General features: G+C 34.4%; 1 protein-coding gene across 2 annotated transcripts in view; it reads right to left on the reverse strand.

Moving 5' to 3' along the window:
- The window catches only part of COG6 (component of oligomeric golgi complex 6), a 79,004-nt gene that overhangs the window by 28,676 nt on the left and 31,947 nt on the right, over window positions 1-18,381 (reverse strand). For both annotated transcript variants that reach the window (XM_004779236.3, XM_004779237.3), the window contains exons 12-13: window positions 16,785-16,876; window positions 11,619-11,736 (exon numbers count right to left, since the gene is read on the reverse strand). In XM_004779236.3, coding sequence (XP_004779293.1) covers window positions 11,619-11,736; window positions 16,785-16,876 — 210 coding nt within the window. The remainder of the gene's footprint in view (window positions 1-11,618; window positions 11,737-16,784; window positions 16,877-18,381) is intronic.

Here is an 18,381-nt window from a genome sequence, read left to right on the forward strand (position 1 = left end):
CACACACCAATGAGTGCAGGGAGGGGCAGCCCAGGAGGGAGAGGGGAAAGCCGACTCCAGCTGAGCCAGGAGTTAGGCTAGATCCAGGACCCTGAGATAATGACCTGACCCAAAACCAACAGCTGGATACTTAACTGGCGGAGTCACCCAGATGCCTCTGACTTGGGTTTCATTTATGACATCTCATATACTTTTAAAACAGAATTGTCATATCACTATAGGGAATATAGCAAACTAGTGAATATAACAAATGTCTGTCTAGCTTAAATTGATATGGCATTGTGTATTTTGCAGCATAGATAGATACAGGCAGTTCCTGACTAATGATGGTTCAACTTAGAATTTTTTGACCTTGCAATGGGGTAAAAGCAATGCACATTTGGCAGAAACTGCACTCCAAATTTTGAATTTTGTTTTTTTTCCCCCCCAGGCTAGCAAGACGGAGTGCAATACTGTCCCCTGATGCTGGGCAGGAGCTGCAAGCTGCAGCTCCCAGGCAGCCACACAACCACAAGGGGAAACAACTGATAACCATTCTGTACCCTTATAACCCTTCTGTTTTTCACTTTCAGTACAACAGTCAATAAAGTGCATGAGATATTTCACACTTTCATTATGAAATAGGTTTTGTGTTGGATGATTCTGCCCAACTGCCGGCCAATACAGATGTTCTACACATGTTTAAGACAGGTTAGGCTAAGCTATGATGTTCTGTAGGTTAGATGTATTAAATGCATTTTCAACTTATAATACTTTGGGGACATAAACCTATCATAAGCCAAGGAAGACTATATTACCATTAGATATTTCTAGGTTTGCAGTTACAAAAGTTTCAAGAGAGCCCAATAAGAAAGGGAATATACATACTTGAATACTTAAGTGCTTCAAACTGCTTTGTTAGAGAAAAGGTACAACTGTCAATAAAATGATGCCCTTGAATTTTCTTCTTTTTCTTGGTGAATAAAGTTAGTTCCCAGATATGTCTTTTTAAAAGCACAGACGGAATCATGTAAAGAGCTCATTTCTGGCTATGCCTTCATTTTGAAGGCCATCTTCCCAACAATTTTACTATCTACTTAAAATTTTATTAACAAAAATTTCTACTTGGGTGCTTTGCTAATGAAGACCATTCTGAGTAAGCAGTGTTTTCTTTATAAGGCTAAAATCTTTTTAGAAGAATTCAGTGATTTACAAGATGCGGAATAAGAGAAATATAAAATATGGAACATTAAAATTTAATGAAAGAAAGACAATTCTTGAAAGAAACCTGAAATGGCTGCAGAAGTAAGCAGCATGCAAGCTGTACACAGTATCATATCCCAATCTCAACTTAACATTAAAATATCCCTAAGTATAGCCTAATTTATATCTGAGAAAAACATTTCAGGGCACAATTAGTGATAATGGCAACAAAAACCAGTAACAGTCTATAATAAACTATAATAAACTCACATAACTTGTACTTAAAATATTCAAATTACAATTACTTTCTTTCCCTGTTTATCTCCTATCCTGTTCTAGGTTTTAATTTACAGATGCCTTGTCATCCATTTTATTTTTCTATTTTATTATCCATTTTATTTTCCTATTTTCTTGCAAATCTCATTTTAACTTTATAAGAGAAATAAAACAGAACAACTTGGGTTTTTTTGAGTAAAAATAAAATACAATAAATGGGTAACCATTAAAAAAAAAAAATAAGTAAGATCTTTCCTCCCCAGCATGGACAAAAATCAACTTCAGGTAGATTAAAAATTTGATGTAAAAATGAAACCACAAAACATCTAAGAACATGAATCTAAAAATTTTATTAAGTAATCTAATATTTTCCCATTGTCAGATGCTAACTTTATCATATATTAAATTCTAAGTGTATTTTCTGATTGTCCAGAGTTTTTAAGTATCACATACTCCCAAAAAACCATACATTAAAAATAATTGACACTTTACTACGTAAAAATTAAAAGTAAATTTGTTAGAAAATACTACAGGTAAATTAAAAGGCAAATGATAACTTGGAGAAAATATTTGTAATAAAAATGACAGTTAGTATTCTTTACATATAAAGTATAGGAAATAGTAAGACCAAACCTAGTAGAAAAACTGCAGAGGACATGAACAAGCAATTCGCAAACATTCAATAAACATATTTTAAATATTCATTTTCAGGAGAATCACTGAAATCCAAATAAAAAACAATGACAGCACTTTTTGCTCATACTGGCAAAGATATTTTAAACAGCTATTACCCAATGTCAACAAGTGCTGGGAGTGAAGTACGAGGAAGTATGGCAGATTTGAGGAAACAGGTAAAAGAAAGGTAAATAGGAATGGCTGCTTAAGGACATGTAGGACTGCCATTATGGCAGATTTCAATGATGCTGGAAATGGTTAATTTTAGTGAATCCAGTCTACGTGGTTACATGACTTTCTTCAGCAGTGCTCAGCAGTCAGGGTATACAAAAGAGAAATTGAAAAGCTGACCGGGTGTTTTTGCAAAGGAAGCATGGTAAATGAAAAGGGTGCAAGAGATCACAGACTAGCAGAAAATGAAGGGAAGGAGTCATTCTTGTAACTAGTATTTATTAAGTTCCATATGATCTGGCATACAGAAAAATTATTTTTTCCTTCTTTCTTTCTTTCCCTATGTAACCATCTTAACCACTTGTGTGTATGTCTGTGTGTCCAATATTAAGTGCTCACTAAATGTTGGCTATTATTTGTAAAAGGCATCATTCTGATTAGTCAGCCATTCGTTACCTGAAGTATAATAAACTTTTCCCCCATTTTATTGAAATATAATTAACATATATCATGATTATTCATTTTATGTGTACAGCATTAAGATCTGACTTACATATTTTGTGAAATGATTATAATAAAATTAGTTAACATCTACCAACTCATTTAGATTCAATAAGACATGAAAAAAAATTCTTGTAATGAGAACTCACGGGATTTACTCATAACAACTTTCCACATATCCTACAGCAGTGGTAACTACAGTCATCATGTTGTACATTACATCCCTAGTACTTATTTTTCTTAAAACTGCAACTTTGTACCTTTTGACCATCTTTCTCTAATTCCTGCTCCCTGCAATCCCTGCCTCTATAACCACAAGTCAGATCTCTTTTTCTGAGTTTGGTTTCTCTTTTGCTTTTTGGATCCCACATTTAAGATCATATACAGTATTTGTTGTTCCCTGTTTGACATACTTCATTTAGCATAATGCCCTCAAGATCCATCCATACTGTCACAAATGGCAGAATTTCCTTATTTATGGCTGAATAATATTACTCTGTGTGTGTGTATACACACAGACATACACATACCACTTCTTTATCTGTTGATGAACACTTGTTTCCACGTCTTGGCTATTGTAAATAATGCTGCTACGAAGGGGGTGATTTCTGAGTTAGTGTTTTCATTTCCTTTGGATATATTCCCAGAAGTGGAATTGCTGAACATATGGTAGTTCTAGTTTTAATTTTTTTTGCAGATCCTCTATACTGTTTTCCATAGCAGCTGTACCAATTTATGATCCCACCAACAAGAACATAAGTATTCCCATTTCTCTACATCCTCACCAGCATTTGTTATTTCTTGTCTTTTTGATGGTGGCCGTTTTAATAGGTCTAAGGTAACATCTCATTGTGGTCTGAGTTGCATTTCCCCATGACTAGTGATGTTGAGCATCTTTTCATGTACCTACTGGCCTTGCATATATCTTTTTTTGGAAAAATACATATTCATGTTCTTTGACCATTTGCTAATTACATTGATTGCTTTTTTCTATTGAGTTGTAGGAGTTTTTTAAATACATTTTAAATAATAAGCCCTCATTAGGTATATGGTTTGCAAATACTTTTTACCATTCGGTAGATTGTCTTTTCGCCTTTTGATCATTTCTTTAGCTGTGCAGAACTTTTTAGTTTGATGTAATCCCACTTGTTCAATTTTGATTTTATGGCTTGTGCTTTATCCAAAAAAGTCACTGCTGAGACCCACATCAAGGAACTTTTCTCCTATATCTTCTTCTAAGAGTTTCATGGTTTCAGGTTTCACAAAAGTCTTTAAATTCCACATTAAGTTAAATTTTTGTGAGTGGTGTAAGATTGAGGTGAAGTTTCATTCCTTTAAACATGAGTATTCAATTTTCCCAGCACCATTTATTTAAGATACTCTTTTCTCTTAATTGAGTAGTATTAGCTCCCTTGTTAAAAATTAATTGAACATATATACTTGGGTTTATTTCTGGGATCTTGATTCTGTTTCATTGCTTTATTTCTCTGGTTTCATGCCAGTATCATAATGCTTTAATTATTGTTACTTCATACTATAGCTTGAAATCAGGAGGTGTGAAGTCTCCTGCTTTGTTCTTCTTTCTCAGGATAACTTTGGCTTTTGGAGGTCTTCTGTGACTTTATACAAATTTTAGGATTTTTTTTTTAAACTACAGTAAAAAATGTCTTCGGAATCTTGTTAGGGATTGTGTTGAGTCCATAGATGGCTTTTGTTGGTATTTACATTTTAACAATATTAATTCTTCCAGGCCATGAACACAAAGTACCTTTATATTTATTTCTGCCTTCTTCAATTTCTCTCACTGAAGTCTTAAAGTTTTCAGAGATCATTTCCCTTCTTAGTTCCTTTCTTGGTTCTTATACAATTCACAGGACATGTCCTCACCACAGCACAAGTCCTCTCCAATGTCCATCACTCAGCCACTCCATCACTCCCACTCCCCCTCCCCTCCAGCAACCCTCAGTTTGTTTCCTGAGATTAAGATTTCTCTTATGGTTTGTCTCTCTCTCTGGTTTCATCTTGTTTTATTTTTCCTTCCCTTCCCCCATGATCCTCTGTCTTGTTTCTCAAATTCATCATCAGTGAGATAATATGGTAATTGTCTTTCTCTCTTTGACTTATTTCACTTAGCATAACACCCTCTAGTTCCATCCATGTCATTACAAATGGCAAAATTTTAAGTTTTTTGATGGCTGCATAGTATTCCATTGTATATATACCACATCTTCTTTATCCATTCATCTGTTGAGGGCCACTATTGTGGACATGGCTGCTATAAACATTCGGGTGCACCTGCCTCCTCTGAATCACTACATTTGTATCCTTAGGTAATACCCAGTAGTGCAATTGCTGGGTCATAGGGTAGCTATATTTTCAACTTTTTGAGGAACCTGTATACTGTTTTCCGGAGTGATTGCATAACTGATATTTTTAAAGATTTTATTTATTTATTAGAGAGAAAGAGAGAGAGAGAGAGAGCAACCTTGAGCAGGAGGAGGGGCAGATGGGAAGAATTCCAAGCAGCCTTTGCACTGAGCTCAGAGACCAACCTGGGGCTCAACCTCATGACCCTGAGACCATGACCTGAGCCAGAAACAAAAACTGGACGCCTAACTGACTGAGCCACCTAGGCACCCCAGAAAAATACTGATTTTTATTTGTTGCTTTTGTATCCTGAAACTTTACTGAATTTATTGATTAGATGTTTTTAGTTTAGTCTTTTCTATACATAAAATCATGTCATCTGAAAATAAAGACAAATTTTACTTTTTCCTTTCCAATTCTTTTTTTCTTTAAAGTTAGGTCTACACCTAACGTGGGGCTTGAACTTACAACCCCAAGATCAAGAGCCACATGCTCCACTGACTGAGCCAGTCAGGCACTCCCCTCTTCCTTTCCAATTCTGATACCTTTTATTTATTTTTCCTGCCTTTTTTTTCCTGGCTAAGACTTCCAGTACTATACTAAATAGATGTGGTAAGGGTGGACAGTCCTGTGTTCTTCCTGATTTTAGAAGAAAAGCTTCATCTGTTGAGTATGGTGTTAGTGGTGGGCTCATAATTTATGGACTTTATTGTTGACATATATTACTTCTATACTTAATTCAAAGTTTTTTTTTAAATCACAAATATGTTGAATTTTGTCAAATGTTCTTTCTCCATTTATTGAAATGATCGTGTTTCTCTTCTTTCATTCTATTTGTGATGTATTAGATAGATTTGGATATGTCGAACCATCCTTGCCTCCCAGAGATAAATGCTACTTCATCACGGTGAATGATCCTTTTAATTTCATCTATATTCATGAGGAATATTGGCCTGTAGTTTTCATTTCTATTAGTGTTATGTTCTGGCTTTCATATCAGTGTACAGCTGGTACCACAAAGGGAGTTTGGAAGCATTTCCTCCTCTTCAGTTTTTTAGAAGAGTTTGAGAAGGACTGGTGTGAATTCTTTAACTGTTTGGTAAAATATACCAGCGAAATCATCTAGTCTTGGGCCTTTCTTTATTGAAAGATTTTTGATTACTGACTCAATTTCTTTACTAGTAACTGGTCTATTCAGATTTTTCTATTTCTTTCTAATTTATACATTGCATTCCTTTTAGGCTGTTCAGTTTGTTGGTATACAGTTGTACATAGTAGTATCTTTTGATCCTTTGTATTTCTGTGATATCAGTTATAATGTTTCCTTTTTCATTTATAATTTTATAGATTTCGGTCTTCTTTTTCACTTGGTCAGTCCAGCAAATGGTTTGTCAATTTTATCTTTACAAAGAACCAACTTTTATTTTGGTTAATCTTTTCTATTGTTTCCTATTCTGTATTTCATTAATTTCTGCTCTAATTTCCTTCCTTCTACTAATTTGGGGCTCAGTCCGCTCTTTTTATAGTTCCTTATGATACAGAGTTAGGCTGTTTGAGATTTTTCTTGTTTCTTAATGTAGGTGTTCATTGCTATGAACTTCCCTCTTAAAACTGGTTTTGATGAATCCCATAAGCTCTGGTATATTGTATTTCCACTTTCATTTGTTGCAAACTTTTTAATTTCCCCTTTAACTTCTTCTTTGATCCTTTGGTTGATCAGGAGTGTGTTATTTAATTTCCATGTTGAATTTTCTAAGTTTTTCTTTTGTTATTGATTTCAGTTTCATATCATTGTGGTCAGAGAAGATAGCTGGTATGATTACAGTCTTCTTGAATTTGCTAAGATTTGTTTTGTACCCTTATTTCTATCCTAGAAATTGTTCCTTGTGTACTTGAGAAGAACTTGTATACTGTTTTGAGACAGAATGTTCTGCATCTATTTATTAAGTCCTTTTGGGTATAGTGTTCAAATCTACTGTTTACTTATGGATTCTTTGCCGGATGTATCCATTGTTGACAATGGGGTATTAAAGTCCCCAACTATTACTGTATTGCTATTTACATTTTCTTTTAGCTCTGTCAGTATTTGCTTTAATTTTGGTGCTCCAATGTTGGGCACATACGTATTTACAATTGTTATCTCTTCTTGAGGGGTTGACTTCTTTATCATTATATAGTAACTTTTGTCTCTTTTTACAGTTTTTAGTTTAAAATCTACTTTGTCTGAAATAAGTATATGTGCCCCAGCTTTTTTGTTTTGTTTTGATTACCACTTATTCAGAAAGTAATCTTCCATCCCTTCACTTTCAGTCTATTTATGTCTTTAAGGCTAAAGTGGCTCTCTTGTGAGTCTTGTTATCATTGGTTCTTTTTCCTGTTTTACCCATGCAGCCATTCTCTGTCTTTTGACTGGAAAATTTCATCCGTTTACATTTAAAGTAATTATTGTGACAGTTATTTTCTTTTGATATTTTGAATACTGGTAACCCTATTCTTTCCTGGCCTGCAAATTTTCTGTTGAGAATTCTGTTCATAATCTTAGAGAAGTTCCCTTGTATGTTACATTTCTTTTTCTCTTGCTACTTCTATTCACTGTCTTTGACTTTTCAATTATGTGACTTGGTATAGTCCTATTTGGGGTCTGGCTATTTGGGTTCCTTAAGGCCTCATGCATCTGGATATCTATTTCTAGTCCCCTGATTTGGGAAGTTTTCAGCCATTACTGTTCTAAATATACTTTCTATGCCTTTCTCTTTTCTTCCTGAAACTCCTATGATATGAATATTGTTTCTTTTCATTGTGTTCCATAAGTCCTTAGGTTGTCTTTTTTCTTTTCTTTCTCTCCCTTTCTTTCTTTCCTTTCTTCTTCTCTGACTGAACAATGTCAATTGTTCTATTTTCCAGGTCATTAATCCTTCCTTTATTGAACTCTTCCATTCAGTCATTGTGTTTTTCAACTCTAGGATTTGTTTTTAAGAAATCTATTTCTTTAAACTTCTCATTTTGTTCATGCATTGTTTTCCTAATTTAGTTGTCTATGTGTTCTTATTCACTACACTTCTTCACATGGGTTATGCTCAATTCTTTGTCTGACAGCAGAGTTACATTACTTTAGGTGCAGTTACTGAAGCTTTATTAATTTCCTTTGGTGGTGTTATATTTACCTGATTTTTTTTTTTTTTTTTTTTTTTTTTTGTGATCGTTGATTCCTTGCATTGATGTATGTGCGTATGAGTAAGTAGGCTTCTTTTCCCAACTTTGCAGATTTGCTTTGGCAGAGATAGTTCTTCACCAGTCAGCTTGGTTTGGGGTTTCTGGGCATGTCTGCTAATAAAGACCATCCTTGAGCAGGTGGGACTTCCTTTTAGAGTTTACTTTTAGACAAGGCAACTGCTTGAGCTCTGAGGATAGGGATGTGAGGGTATGCCACTGGCTGAGAACAGGGGGACATGATTGCTGGCTTGATTCTCAGCCCAAGTGAGATTGAAGGAGGAGCTCCATTGTTGTCTGGGTTCCCTCATCAAGTTTATTAGACAGCCATGGTTGGGTACTATGCCTAGCAGTAGGTAAGACTATGGATTAGTTACCCTGACCTGTCAGGGCAGCAAGACAAAACCCAGGGCCTCTACTGCTCTTTGTTTGGGTATCAAAATCAGGCAAGAGTACATACTGAACTCCCTGGTTAGGTGAGGCCACAAGACTTGCTCTACAGTTAGCAGAAGCCATGAGCTCTGCTTTCTTCAACTGCCATTGTACAAATGGCTAGTGGATGGGCTACACAGCTTCCCACATGCTTAGCTTCCCTGGTGGAGCAGGCTGAAGGTTACATTCTGCAATGAACAGGGATACAAACTAATTTCCCTGGCCATGAGCAGAAGGAAAGCAGCTCTAAAGCTAGTAAAACTTTTTTGTGGTCTTAACTCAAGCCAACCTATACCCCAAGTTCCCTGGCCAAACAGGGCCACTGGCTTTGTTCTGCAGACTATCAGCTTTCCAGCTTGTCTCTTGGCTCTGAATGGGCTATACTTTCCTCTTTCTTTGTATACCTTGTAATTTTTTTGTTGAAAACTGAACATTTCGAAGTAAAAATTTGCCAACTCTGAAAAGCAGGTTCTCCCCATTTCTCAGGGTGTCCCATTATGTTATTGTTTTTGGTTTCATAAAACTCTTATCAGTGTACCAAGGATCAGCCTGAGATGTAACCTTAATCTTCTCAGTTTTCTTCTGAGCTGCTCCATTCCCTGGACATGTGTGGTTACTTTCTAATTATCCTTGTGTATGGAGTTGCTTTTGAATGCCTACTCTTTAATGTCTAGCTCAAAAAGGGGAGAAAAAAAAAAAAAGAAAGAAAGAAAAACTAAGGGGGTGGGAAAAATTGAAATTCCCAGGAAGTCATTCTAGGCTCAGGAGGTGTTTGCAACAATGGGGGAAGTGTAAAAACAATGGCCCTCCTCTTTGCACCTGTGTGATCAAGGCACAGATCCCCTTGAGGTTTGGAGGAAAGTCTCTTTTTTGCCAGCCCTGGCTCAATAAGCTGTGTGGCAAGGTGGTCCAGGAACAAGCACACAGCTGCCTGCTGCATGGCACCAGAGGGTGGAAGGTAGGTAATTGTTACTGTGCTAAGTCGAAATTGACCAAAATTGATCACAATTTACTGACCAAGCCTTCCCCTAAACATTGCAAGTTTCCATTAGACACCAGAGTTCAAAAATAATGATATTAGCCAAATTCTGCCAGGGCAATTTTTGTCTAGGTGGGGAGATAGATTACTGGTGTTTTCAACTTTGTCACTTTCCCTGAAAATTTATTTTCATACATTGACCTTGTCACCAAATAACTTTCTAAATCCATTTACTTGTTTTACAACTTCTCAATTAATTCTCTGTGGTTTCTAGAGTAGACAATCATAGCATCCATAAATAATGTTTCCTTTGAAATACTTATAGCTCTCATTTCTTTAATCTGGTATTTCTATTATTTAAAAATGTTACTGGCAAACATTCTTGTCTCATTCTTTCTTGACTTAAAGAGAACATATTGGTAGTATGTCTGTATTAATTATGATGTGGGCTTTAATTTTATTTACCTTTATATGATTAAGGAAGTATTTTTACTTTCTTATTTACTAAGATTCCTCCCCCCCCAACAATTTAATGTAACACTTTTGTACTTAACACTGAAACATTTAATGTATTTCTAACACTGAAACATTCTTGCATTTCTGAGAATAACCCATACTTGGTTTTAATAAAATGCTGAATTCAACTTGACAGGTATTTTAACTATATATGTATTTTTTTAACGTCAAGTGACTGATTTGTGATTTTTCACTTCTGAACTGTATTTAAAAGACTTTTACATCAGCATTAAAACACCTAAAATGAACTGGGAAGTATTCTACATTCTCCTACATTCTGGAGAACTATCTGTTTGTAGATGTGAATAAAGCTATTTGTATAACCTGAACTAGGCCTAGCAGTATGTTTTTTAATAGTTTTTCTTCCCTTGCAAGGTGTATTCAACTTTTCCACTTCTTTTTCATTCTTTTTGTCAATATATATTGTCTTGAAATCAGTCTTTCAATTCAGATTTTGATTATTTTAGGATAAAACTGCTGTATTTTAATATAGTATTTCCTAATAAATGTTAATTCTAATCTCTGATTATTTCTGATATTCTAATTTTTTATTTTTTCTTCAGTTAAAAAATTGCTAAAAGGTTGTCAATTTTGTTGATCTCTCAAAAAGTCAATTTTTTTCCTGTCTTCTAATGGATCACAGAAATTTAAGTTCATCTTTCCTTTTACCATTGTGCTTTGTTCTCTTTCAAATTTCATAATATGAATGCCTACTATATTATATTTTCAGTCTTTAGTACAAATGTTTTCCGACTGGTAAAGTTTTGTGTAACATGCACATGCATGTACTTTCCCACATACTGCACTCTGGCTCCTGTCTTCACCAAACAGCTAAAATCGTTCTCGTTAAGTCATGGATCATCTATATGTTGTTCAGGATAACAAATCTGCTATCCTTGTTCTACTAGAACTCTTTGTACAGTATCTGTCATTAACAATGCCCTCCTTCTTAAAATTCTATTCTTTTGGCTCTTCTGGTAAACTCTTTCCCTTTTCTCTTGCCTCCGTCAACCTCCCTCAGCATTTTACCATGGGTGGGCTTCTTTTCTTCTCTTAAATGTTAGGGTTTCCCAAGACTGTGTGTCCTGTGAACTCTACTTTTATTAAACATGACTTCTAGTGACCTCATCTAGTGACCTAGACCCAGTAAAGCCATCTCAAAATAAATTTTGTCGTTCAAAAGAAGAACTCAAGAGAACATTGTATGGAATGGGAAAAAATTGTCACCAAAGTAAAAACTGTAAAAACATTTTTTTAAATGTGAAAGATTCACCTCACATAGTATAAGAATCAAATTTTTCAAACATACCTTGTCCATTAATTTACTTGCATGAAGACTCAAGCTATTGAAGAATATTTTTTTGCTTAGCAAATGCATTTCTTCAATGGTAGTCAATAATGTAGTTGCACTATTTCCAACAATGCCACTAAAAGCAAAGAATATTTCAGGTTGCAAAACAGCAGCTAAAACAATTCTTTAACTGAATACAATTCCTTTAAAAGATCTAGATTTAGGGGCAATTGAGTAGTTCAGTCAGTTAAGCAACCGAGTCCTGATTTCAGCTCAGGTCCTGATCTCAGGATTGTGAGAATGAGCCCCACGTCAGGCTCTGTGCTGGGCATGGAGCCTGCTTGAGATTCTCTCTCCCTCTCTGCCCCTTCTGCACCCCCCACCCATGCTCTCTTGCTCTAAAAACAAAACACAAAACAAAAAAATTAAATAAATAAAAAATCTAGATATAAGTAAAAGTGTGTATATAGAATATAAACTGTGAATTAACAACAACTACTCTAGCTTCATAAAGTTTTGTGTTTTTTTTGAGTTAGGTGATGAACAAATGGTTTCAATGTTGCACAATCTCTTTTAGAAAAACAGACACTCAATACACAAATCCAACTCTCTATCCTTCTCTCTCTATGACAGTAAATTCATCTCTTGATTATCCAAGACTTAATTTTAATTTGAAGGAAGCCATTCTATCAGTAGCTCTATTCATAAAATATTTAAATTTTATTAACAGAGTTATTCTTTCAATTAAAACTTACACCATATCCAATTTATAGTTTCTCAATTTTTATACAGCTGCCTAAATAGCAGTGTATTTAGACTAATTATGAAAAATCTGGCAGTATTTTAAAATATTTAATTATTAGCACATTCTGTACGCCTTAATTTTCTATGAAATTTCTTAGACCTATCCAAAGAGTTTCTCATTTTTGCCAAAATGTAAGACAAGCATGTATATAAAACAATTCCCAATTTTATTCTCCAAATTCATGTTCTGACAGTCACTTAAAAATGTGATGTTAGGGGATACAGTTTTTGTTAATGTGAAAGATGTCTCAAAATAAATATAATGGCACTGACAAATACCAGATGATACTAAGCAAAAAGAAAATCAGCAAATTTAGAGAAAACTGATATGCTACATATATTATAAAAGCAAATACTAAATCTACATATTTCAATACATTCTGAAACTGAAACAAACCGGAATGAATTCTTATATATTTAATGCAGACAAAGCAAATTAATAGTTAAAATATATACATAGAAAGCAAATAGCAAAGTAAAACAAATTCCTAAAGAGGCAGCCATAATTCCTTCCTCTTAAAAAAAAAAGCATTTTGGTTAAAAGTATTATAAGCAAAACACCAAACTAAATTGAAAGAAATTCTCATACACGCCTACACATAAAATAAAAGTAAGTATGCCTCTGAATAAAAGTATACCATCCCAAGCAACGGGGGAAAACAATAAATGGATACATACAGAAACTGATCTTTTATTTATTTTTATTTTTTGTATTTTTTAAAGATTTTATTTATTTTGAGAGGAGAGGAGTGAGAGTGAAAGCAGAAAGATGGGCAGAGGAAGAAAGAAAATCTCAAGCACACTCTCCCCTGAGCATGTAGCCCAACCAGGACTCGATCTTACAACCCTAATATCATGACCTGAGCTGAAACCAAGAGTTGGACACTTAACTGACTGAGCCACCCAGGCACTGCAGAATCTGGCATTTTAATGAAAATTAAGATACACATATCTTCTATGTGTATCTGGTATTTTAATGAAAATTAAGATACACATATCTTCTATGTGTACATTCATTTTTTTTAAAAAATTGAGTTATCAGTCATATTTGGCAATTAGTCAGATCTAGAATTTACTAGTGTTTACTAAGTACTCACTAGGTATCAGTCACTGGGCTAGATACTTGTAGATCCTTTTTGTATTTCACTCCATATTTCTACCCAATGTGCTTATCCTCCCATTACATCTTTCAATTTTAGGTATTATATAGAAAAGCCCCGCTACAGATGATGAGAGTTAAATTCTCTTACATAATTCTCATCCCCCACGACAACATACCCAAGCTTCATCTTTCCCAGGCTCCCTAATGGTTATGTAATCGGGTTCTGGTGAATAAATACTCAATCTTTACATTATTACAAGCACGTAAATACTATTCAGAACTGTCCAAGGCATCAGGGATTTCAACATAAGGAGTGAACAGGCTGATAAAAAAGACAAAACCCTGTGTCAGTCTTGTACTAGGCTTAAAGAGCAACCAATTCAGACTGAAGGAAGAGAAAGGGGTCTCCAAGATGAATGTGAGAAGGGGAGAAGAGAGAGAAGTTGGGAAGGACTGGTTGATGTGCTTGACTCTATGGTGAGAAAATGTAGTCTGCTTACAAGTTTGGTTCTGAAATAGTGATAAAGACACAGGAAAGTAAACAAGTACAAAAACAAAGCAATTATTAACTATAGAGAGAAAAAGTTTTACAGGAAAGGAAATGTAATCAAAGTATGCTGGATTCCTTGTTTTTATGGATTCTACATATTCCTTTTCTTGGTTTACTATGGCCTTCTGATAGAATCCATCCATTTGGAGTTTTAGTGTATAGGATGGAAAACATTTTTGAAAATTGTGTCACCCACTTTTCCTCAACATCATTGGCTATTCCTTTTCAATTTTCTTTGTGGGTTTCTTTTCTTCTAACCTCTAAATATTAGAGTTTCCCAAGACTCAGTCCTAGGCCTCTTCTTTATCTACACTCACGTTAAGTGATCTTACCTAGTCTAAATGCTTCAAATACCATCTATGTACTGCAAACTACGAGATTTATAGGTTCAGTCCTGATTTCCCTAATATCTGCTCACTCAACATCTCCCACTGAATGTTCATAGGGATGCTATACCCAACACAGTCAAAAGTGGGCTGGACTCTTCATTACCCATCCACTCCCATCAAACTGTACTCTCTAGAACCCTCCCTCCCTCTCAGCAAATGACAATACCACTCATCTAACTTCAAATCAAAAGCCAAGAATTCATCCCTGACTCCTCACATCTTACCCTTTCTAGTCCATTATAATCTTTTATCTCTGGAGACAACTACTTTTCACCCCCTCCAAGACTATCACCCTCCTCTGATTCAACTGTCTCTGCTCAGAACACAGCTTCCTAAATACCATCCTTTTTCCCCTTTACTCCTCTATACTACATTATCCATACATGCCCAGAGTCACCTTATATCACCAATCAGCTCAAGTCACTGAAACACTCATCCCCCCCCACACACATCTTCTTTGACTACTCAGTATAAAACCTAAATCCTCACCATAGCCTATAAAGTCCTACATGAACTGGCCTCTGCCTACCTTTCTGATTTCATCCATCCCTACTCCTTCCATTCACTCTACTCCAACCACTGGCCTTCCTTCTGGTCCTCTAAAATGGAAGCTTTTTCTGGCCTCAGGGCCAGACCATACCCTGTAAAGGACACTTTTCTATAAGATCTTTACATGCCCAACTCTTCACGCTCTTTAGATCTATACTCAAACATCACCTCCACCAAAAGGCCTTTGAAACAGCTACATGCGCATACACCTGCCCAACATATGTGGTCACTCTCTATGCTTTATTTACTTTCTCCTGCTTTATTTCTCTTCAATACCCTTATCATGTTAAATTATTCTATACTTCTTCCCCCATTAGAGTATATGTTTAAGCTATTCTGTTCACTGCTATTTCTTTAGCATCTAGAAGAGTGACATTTATAATCTGTTTTTTAATTAACTAAAGGAAGAAATATGTAAACAAGTAAAAAAAAGTACTTAGAAAAAAAATGTATCAAAAGATCCAAATGTCATCCTCAAAATCATCATCTTCAAAGACAGAAAAATTATAATTCTCAGAGGCTAAGCAACCTATTATCTTCAGAATCCAAATGATTTTTTTCTTAGCATTATTTGCCTTAGAAACTGAGTTATCATTAACTTCAAATAATAAATTTCATGCAGTACCATCATGGGTATTACTACATAATGTAAAAATAATTTTTTTCCTAATACAGCATTAGTTACAGTGCTCACTACTTTTAGCTGCTCTTTTGTTTCCTCAGTATGGACCATTCTCTTATTTTAGGAAGCCTCTAACATCACAACTGAAACTAATTTATTGCTTTTGAGTCATAGAAAGTGGTGGCAATAAATTTGTATCTCAAATGTTGGAAGACTACCCAAATCCTATCTCTGATTCGTTTTATAACCTGTGGTTTGTTGCTTTTGCTTAAAAATGTGAAACTCATCTCTTAGCTGTGAAGTTTTGGGTGGCTAACCTCAGCTATTAGAAGGTAGGTAACATCACTGCCATAGTCTTTTGGTGCTTCTTGAACTAGTGATCCCTGTACCTCTCCTGGATATATCAGTTAGGATAACCCCTCTTGGATTTTAACAATTGGATTTCTGTTCTTGATTCTAGTATACTAGAAAAGTAACTGTTAAATCATTTTTAATGGACTAATATGGAAACTACCCAACACATAGCTTGAAAGGACAGTGTTTTAACACAACTATGCATGGAATAAGGTATTACAGTGACATAATAAAGCTCAAGTGTATACCACCACCCTTTAGAGTCAAAGATTGTATTATAGAGAAAACAAATGGTTCCTAATAAAATAAAGTAGCTTTTATTTAAAGAAGATAGAAAGAAAGTAGCTTTATTTAAAGAAAGTAGATTTTATTTAAAGCTAAATGATAAAGAATTTACATTATGTACATTGGGGATAGGACACGTCACTTATTGTGCCCTATTTTGAATATAACATATAGTTACATTAGGTGCCATGTATGTCTTTTACTAAAGCAAGAGGTTTAAAAATATACTTACCCTATAAACTTACACGGTTATAAGCTATATGTGTGCATGTCCATGTGTGTGAGGGTGTGTACATTTATGTTTAGAGAGGAAAAGGAAATAACAGACCTCAAAATATACCACAAATAATATATATATATAAAATGATTCATAGGGTATGGAGGTTCTTCTAGTTATATTTAGTTGTTGTACAAATGGTGAAAACAAAACAAAACAAAAAACCAGAAAACAAAAACCCTTATACTATGCTTTAACTGAAATGATGTATCACATAGGATTTAATAAAGCACATTTAACCATTTCCCTTACCTGATTGTATGATGGTAAAATTTGAGGAGGTTAGAAATTTTATATAATAAAACTGCCCCAGGTTCAGCAACTATCACTTGCTCAATTCGAACCTATTAAAACATGTAAAAAAAATAAAAATTTCTTAAAGGCATAACTTTCCTTCAATAATCAGAGGTGGTATAAACAGCATTTAAAAAGATAAAATTTAATTATTGTAGAAATCACAAAATTCCCTCTAAGTAATTTCTGAATATTAAATTATAGGGGATAGTAAAATAACAAACATTTTAACACAGATATACTCTACAAAGCAAAAAAAAAAAAAAACCAAAAAAACAAACAAACAAAAAAAAACAACCCAAACAAACAAACAAACAATAAACGACAAAACCTAGATCCACTACCTACAGAATTTGGCTTAAGGCAGTTGCTACCAGAAATAATACAATGATGAGGTCACTTTGAGGTTCTTCACCAATTTATAATGGAATTTAGCTCAGCACTATTTGCAAAGCAGCTGTTACATCCCTGAAAAACAGGTTATCACTGCAAATGCTGCTCTACCACCAAATACACAGGAAGAAAAAAATAATGAAAGAATTCTTATCTTCAAACTATTACACCAAATTTCCTTTTTTATTAGACAATAACAGACAAAGCTTAAATGAGCACCAACATATATGTTTAATTATGGTTACCAGGGCAATAATGAGATCTACTTCCAAGTTAACTTGATCTCTCTTAAGATTAACTACTAGGAATCTTAATTAAATTCCATTCCTTACTGATCTTGCCCTTACTTTTCCCTAATTAATGGATACCATCTAAATCACACTGATAATGCGCTTATTTACGTATTATATCTGTTCTGAGCTGCTGCTTACATTGTGTCATCTTGTTTCCTAATGAGATTCTAAACAGAGACATTGTGTTTTCTGCTTCTTTTACATCTCTACAGCATCTGGTAGAATAGTACATACACAACAGATGCTTAATACACCCTTTTTAAAACTGAAGTTTCTCTATACTTAGATTTTGGAATATGTCATAATGCCAACATATGTGATTTGCTAAGACAGATTTTATAAATGTATGTATATGAGCATATAAAACCCTCTTAGACTACAGAAATTAAATAATCCTTACATGAATATGTTTATGAAATTCATACATCTTTTGGCATAAAGTACTAGTGAGCTAACTGACATATGTTATTAATCATGAAAAGCCATGATTTTACATATTACAATTTCTTTCTAGGTCCAAGGCCTGGATCAATAGTGATTTAAATTATATATTAAATAATAAAAGTGATCCCTTCTGAATTTTAATGTATTTATTAGGACAAAATATAAAAGATATTAATTGGAGACAGCTCTTCTCTAATACAATTATAACAGCAGAGAACCCATCATAATTTATGAGGCTCAGAGCTACAGTACACTGAGTTTTTATTAAAAGAGATAAAATTCAAATGTTAGCTGGTAATCTATCTGCAATCCAGAACATTCACATAAAAGAAATATCATTTTACCACCTATGGACTTGAAATACAAAGATTTAACACATTGATTCTGGTTAAGTCCAGCTACAACTCTGAAATGAAGATACCTGT

The sequence above is a fragment of the Mustela putorius genome, unplaced genomic scaffold, assembly GCF_011764305.1.
Source record: "Mustela putorius furo isolate JIRA1106 unplaced genomic scaffold, ASM1176430v1.1 tig00004013_pilon_pilon_pilon, whole genome shotgun sequence".
Taxonomy (NCBI): Eukaryota; Metazoa; Chordata; class Mammalia; order Carnivora; family Mustelidae; genus Mustela; species Mustela putorius.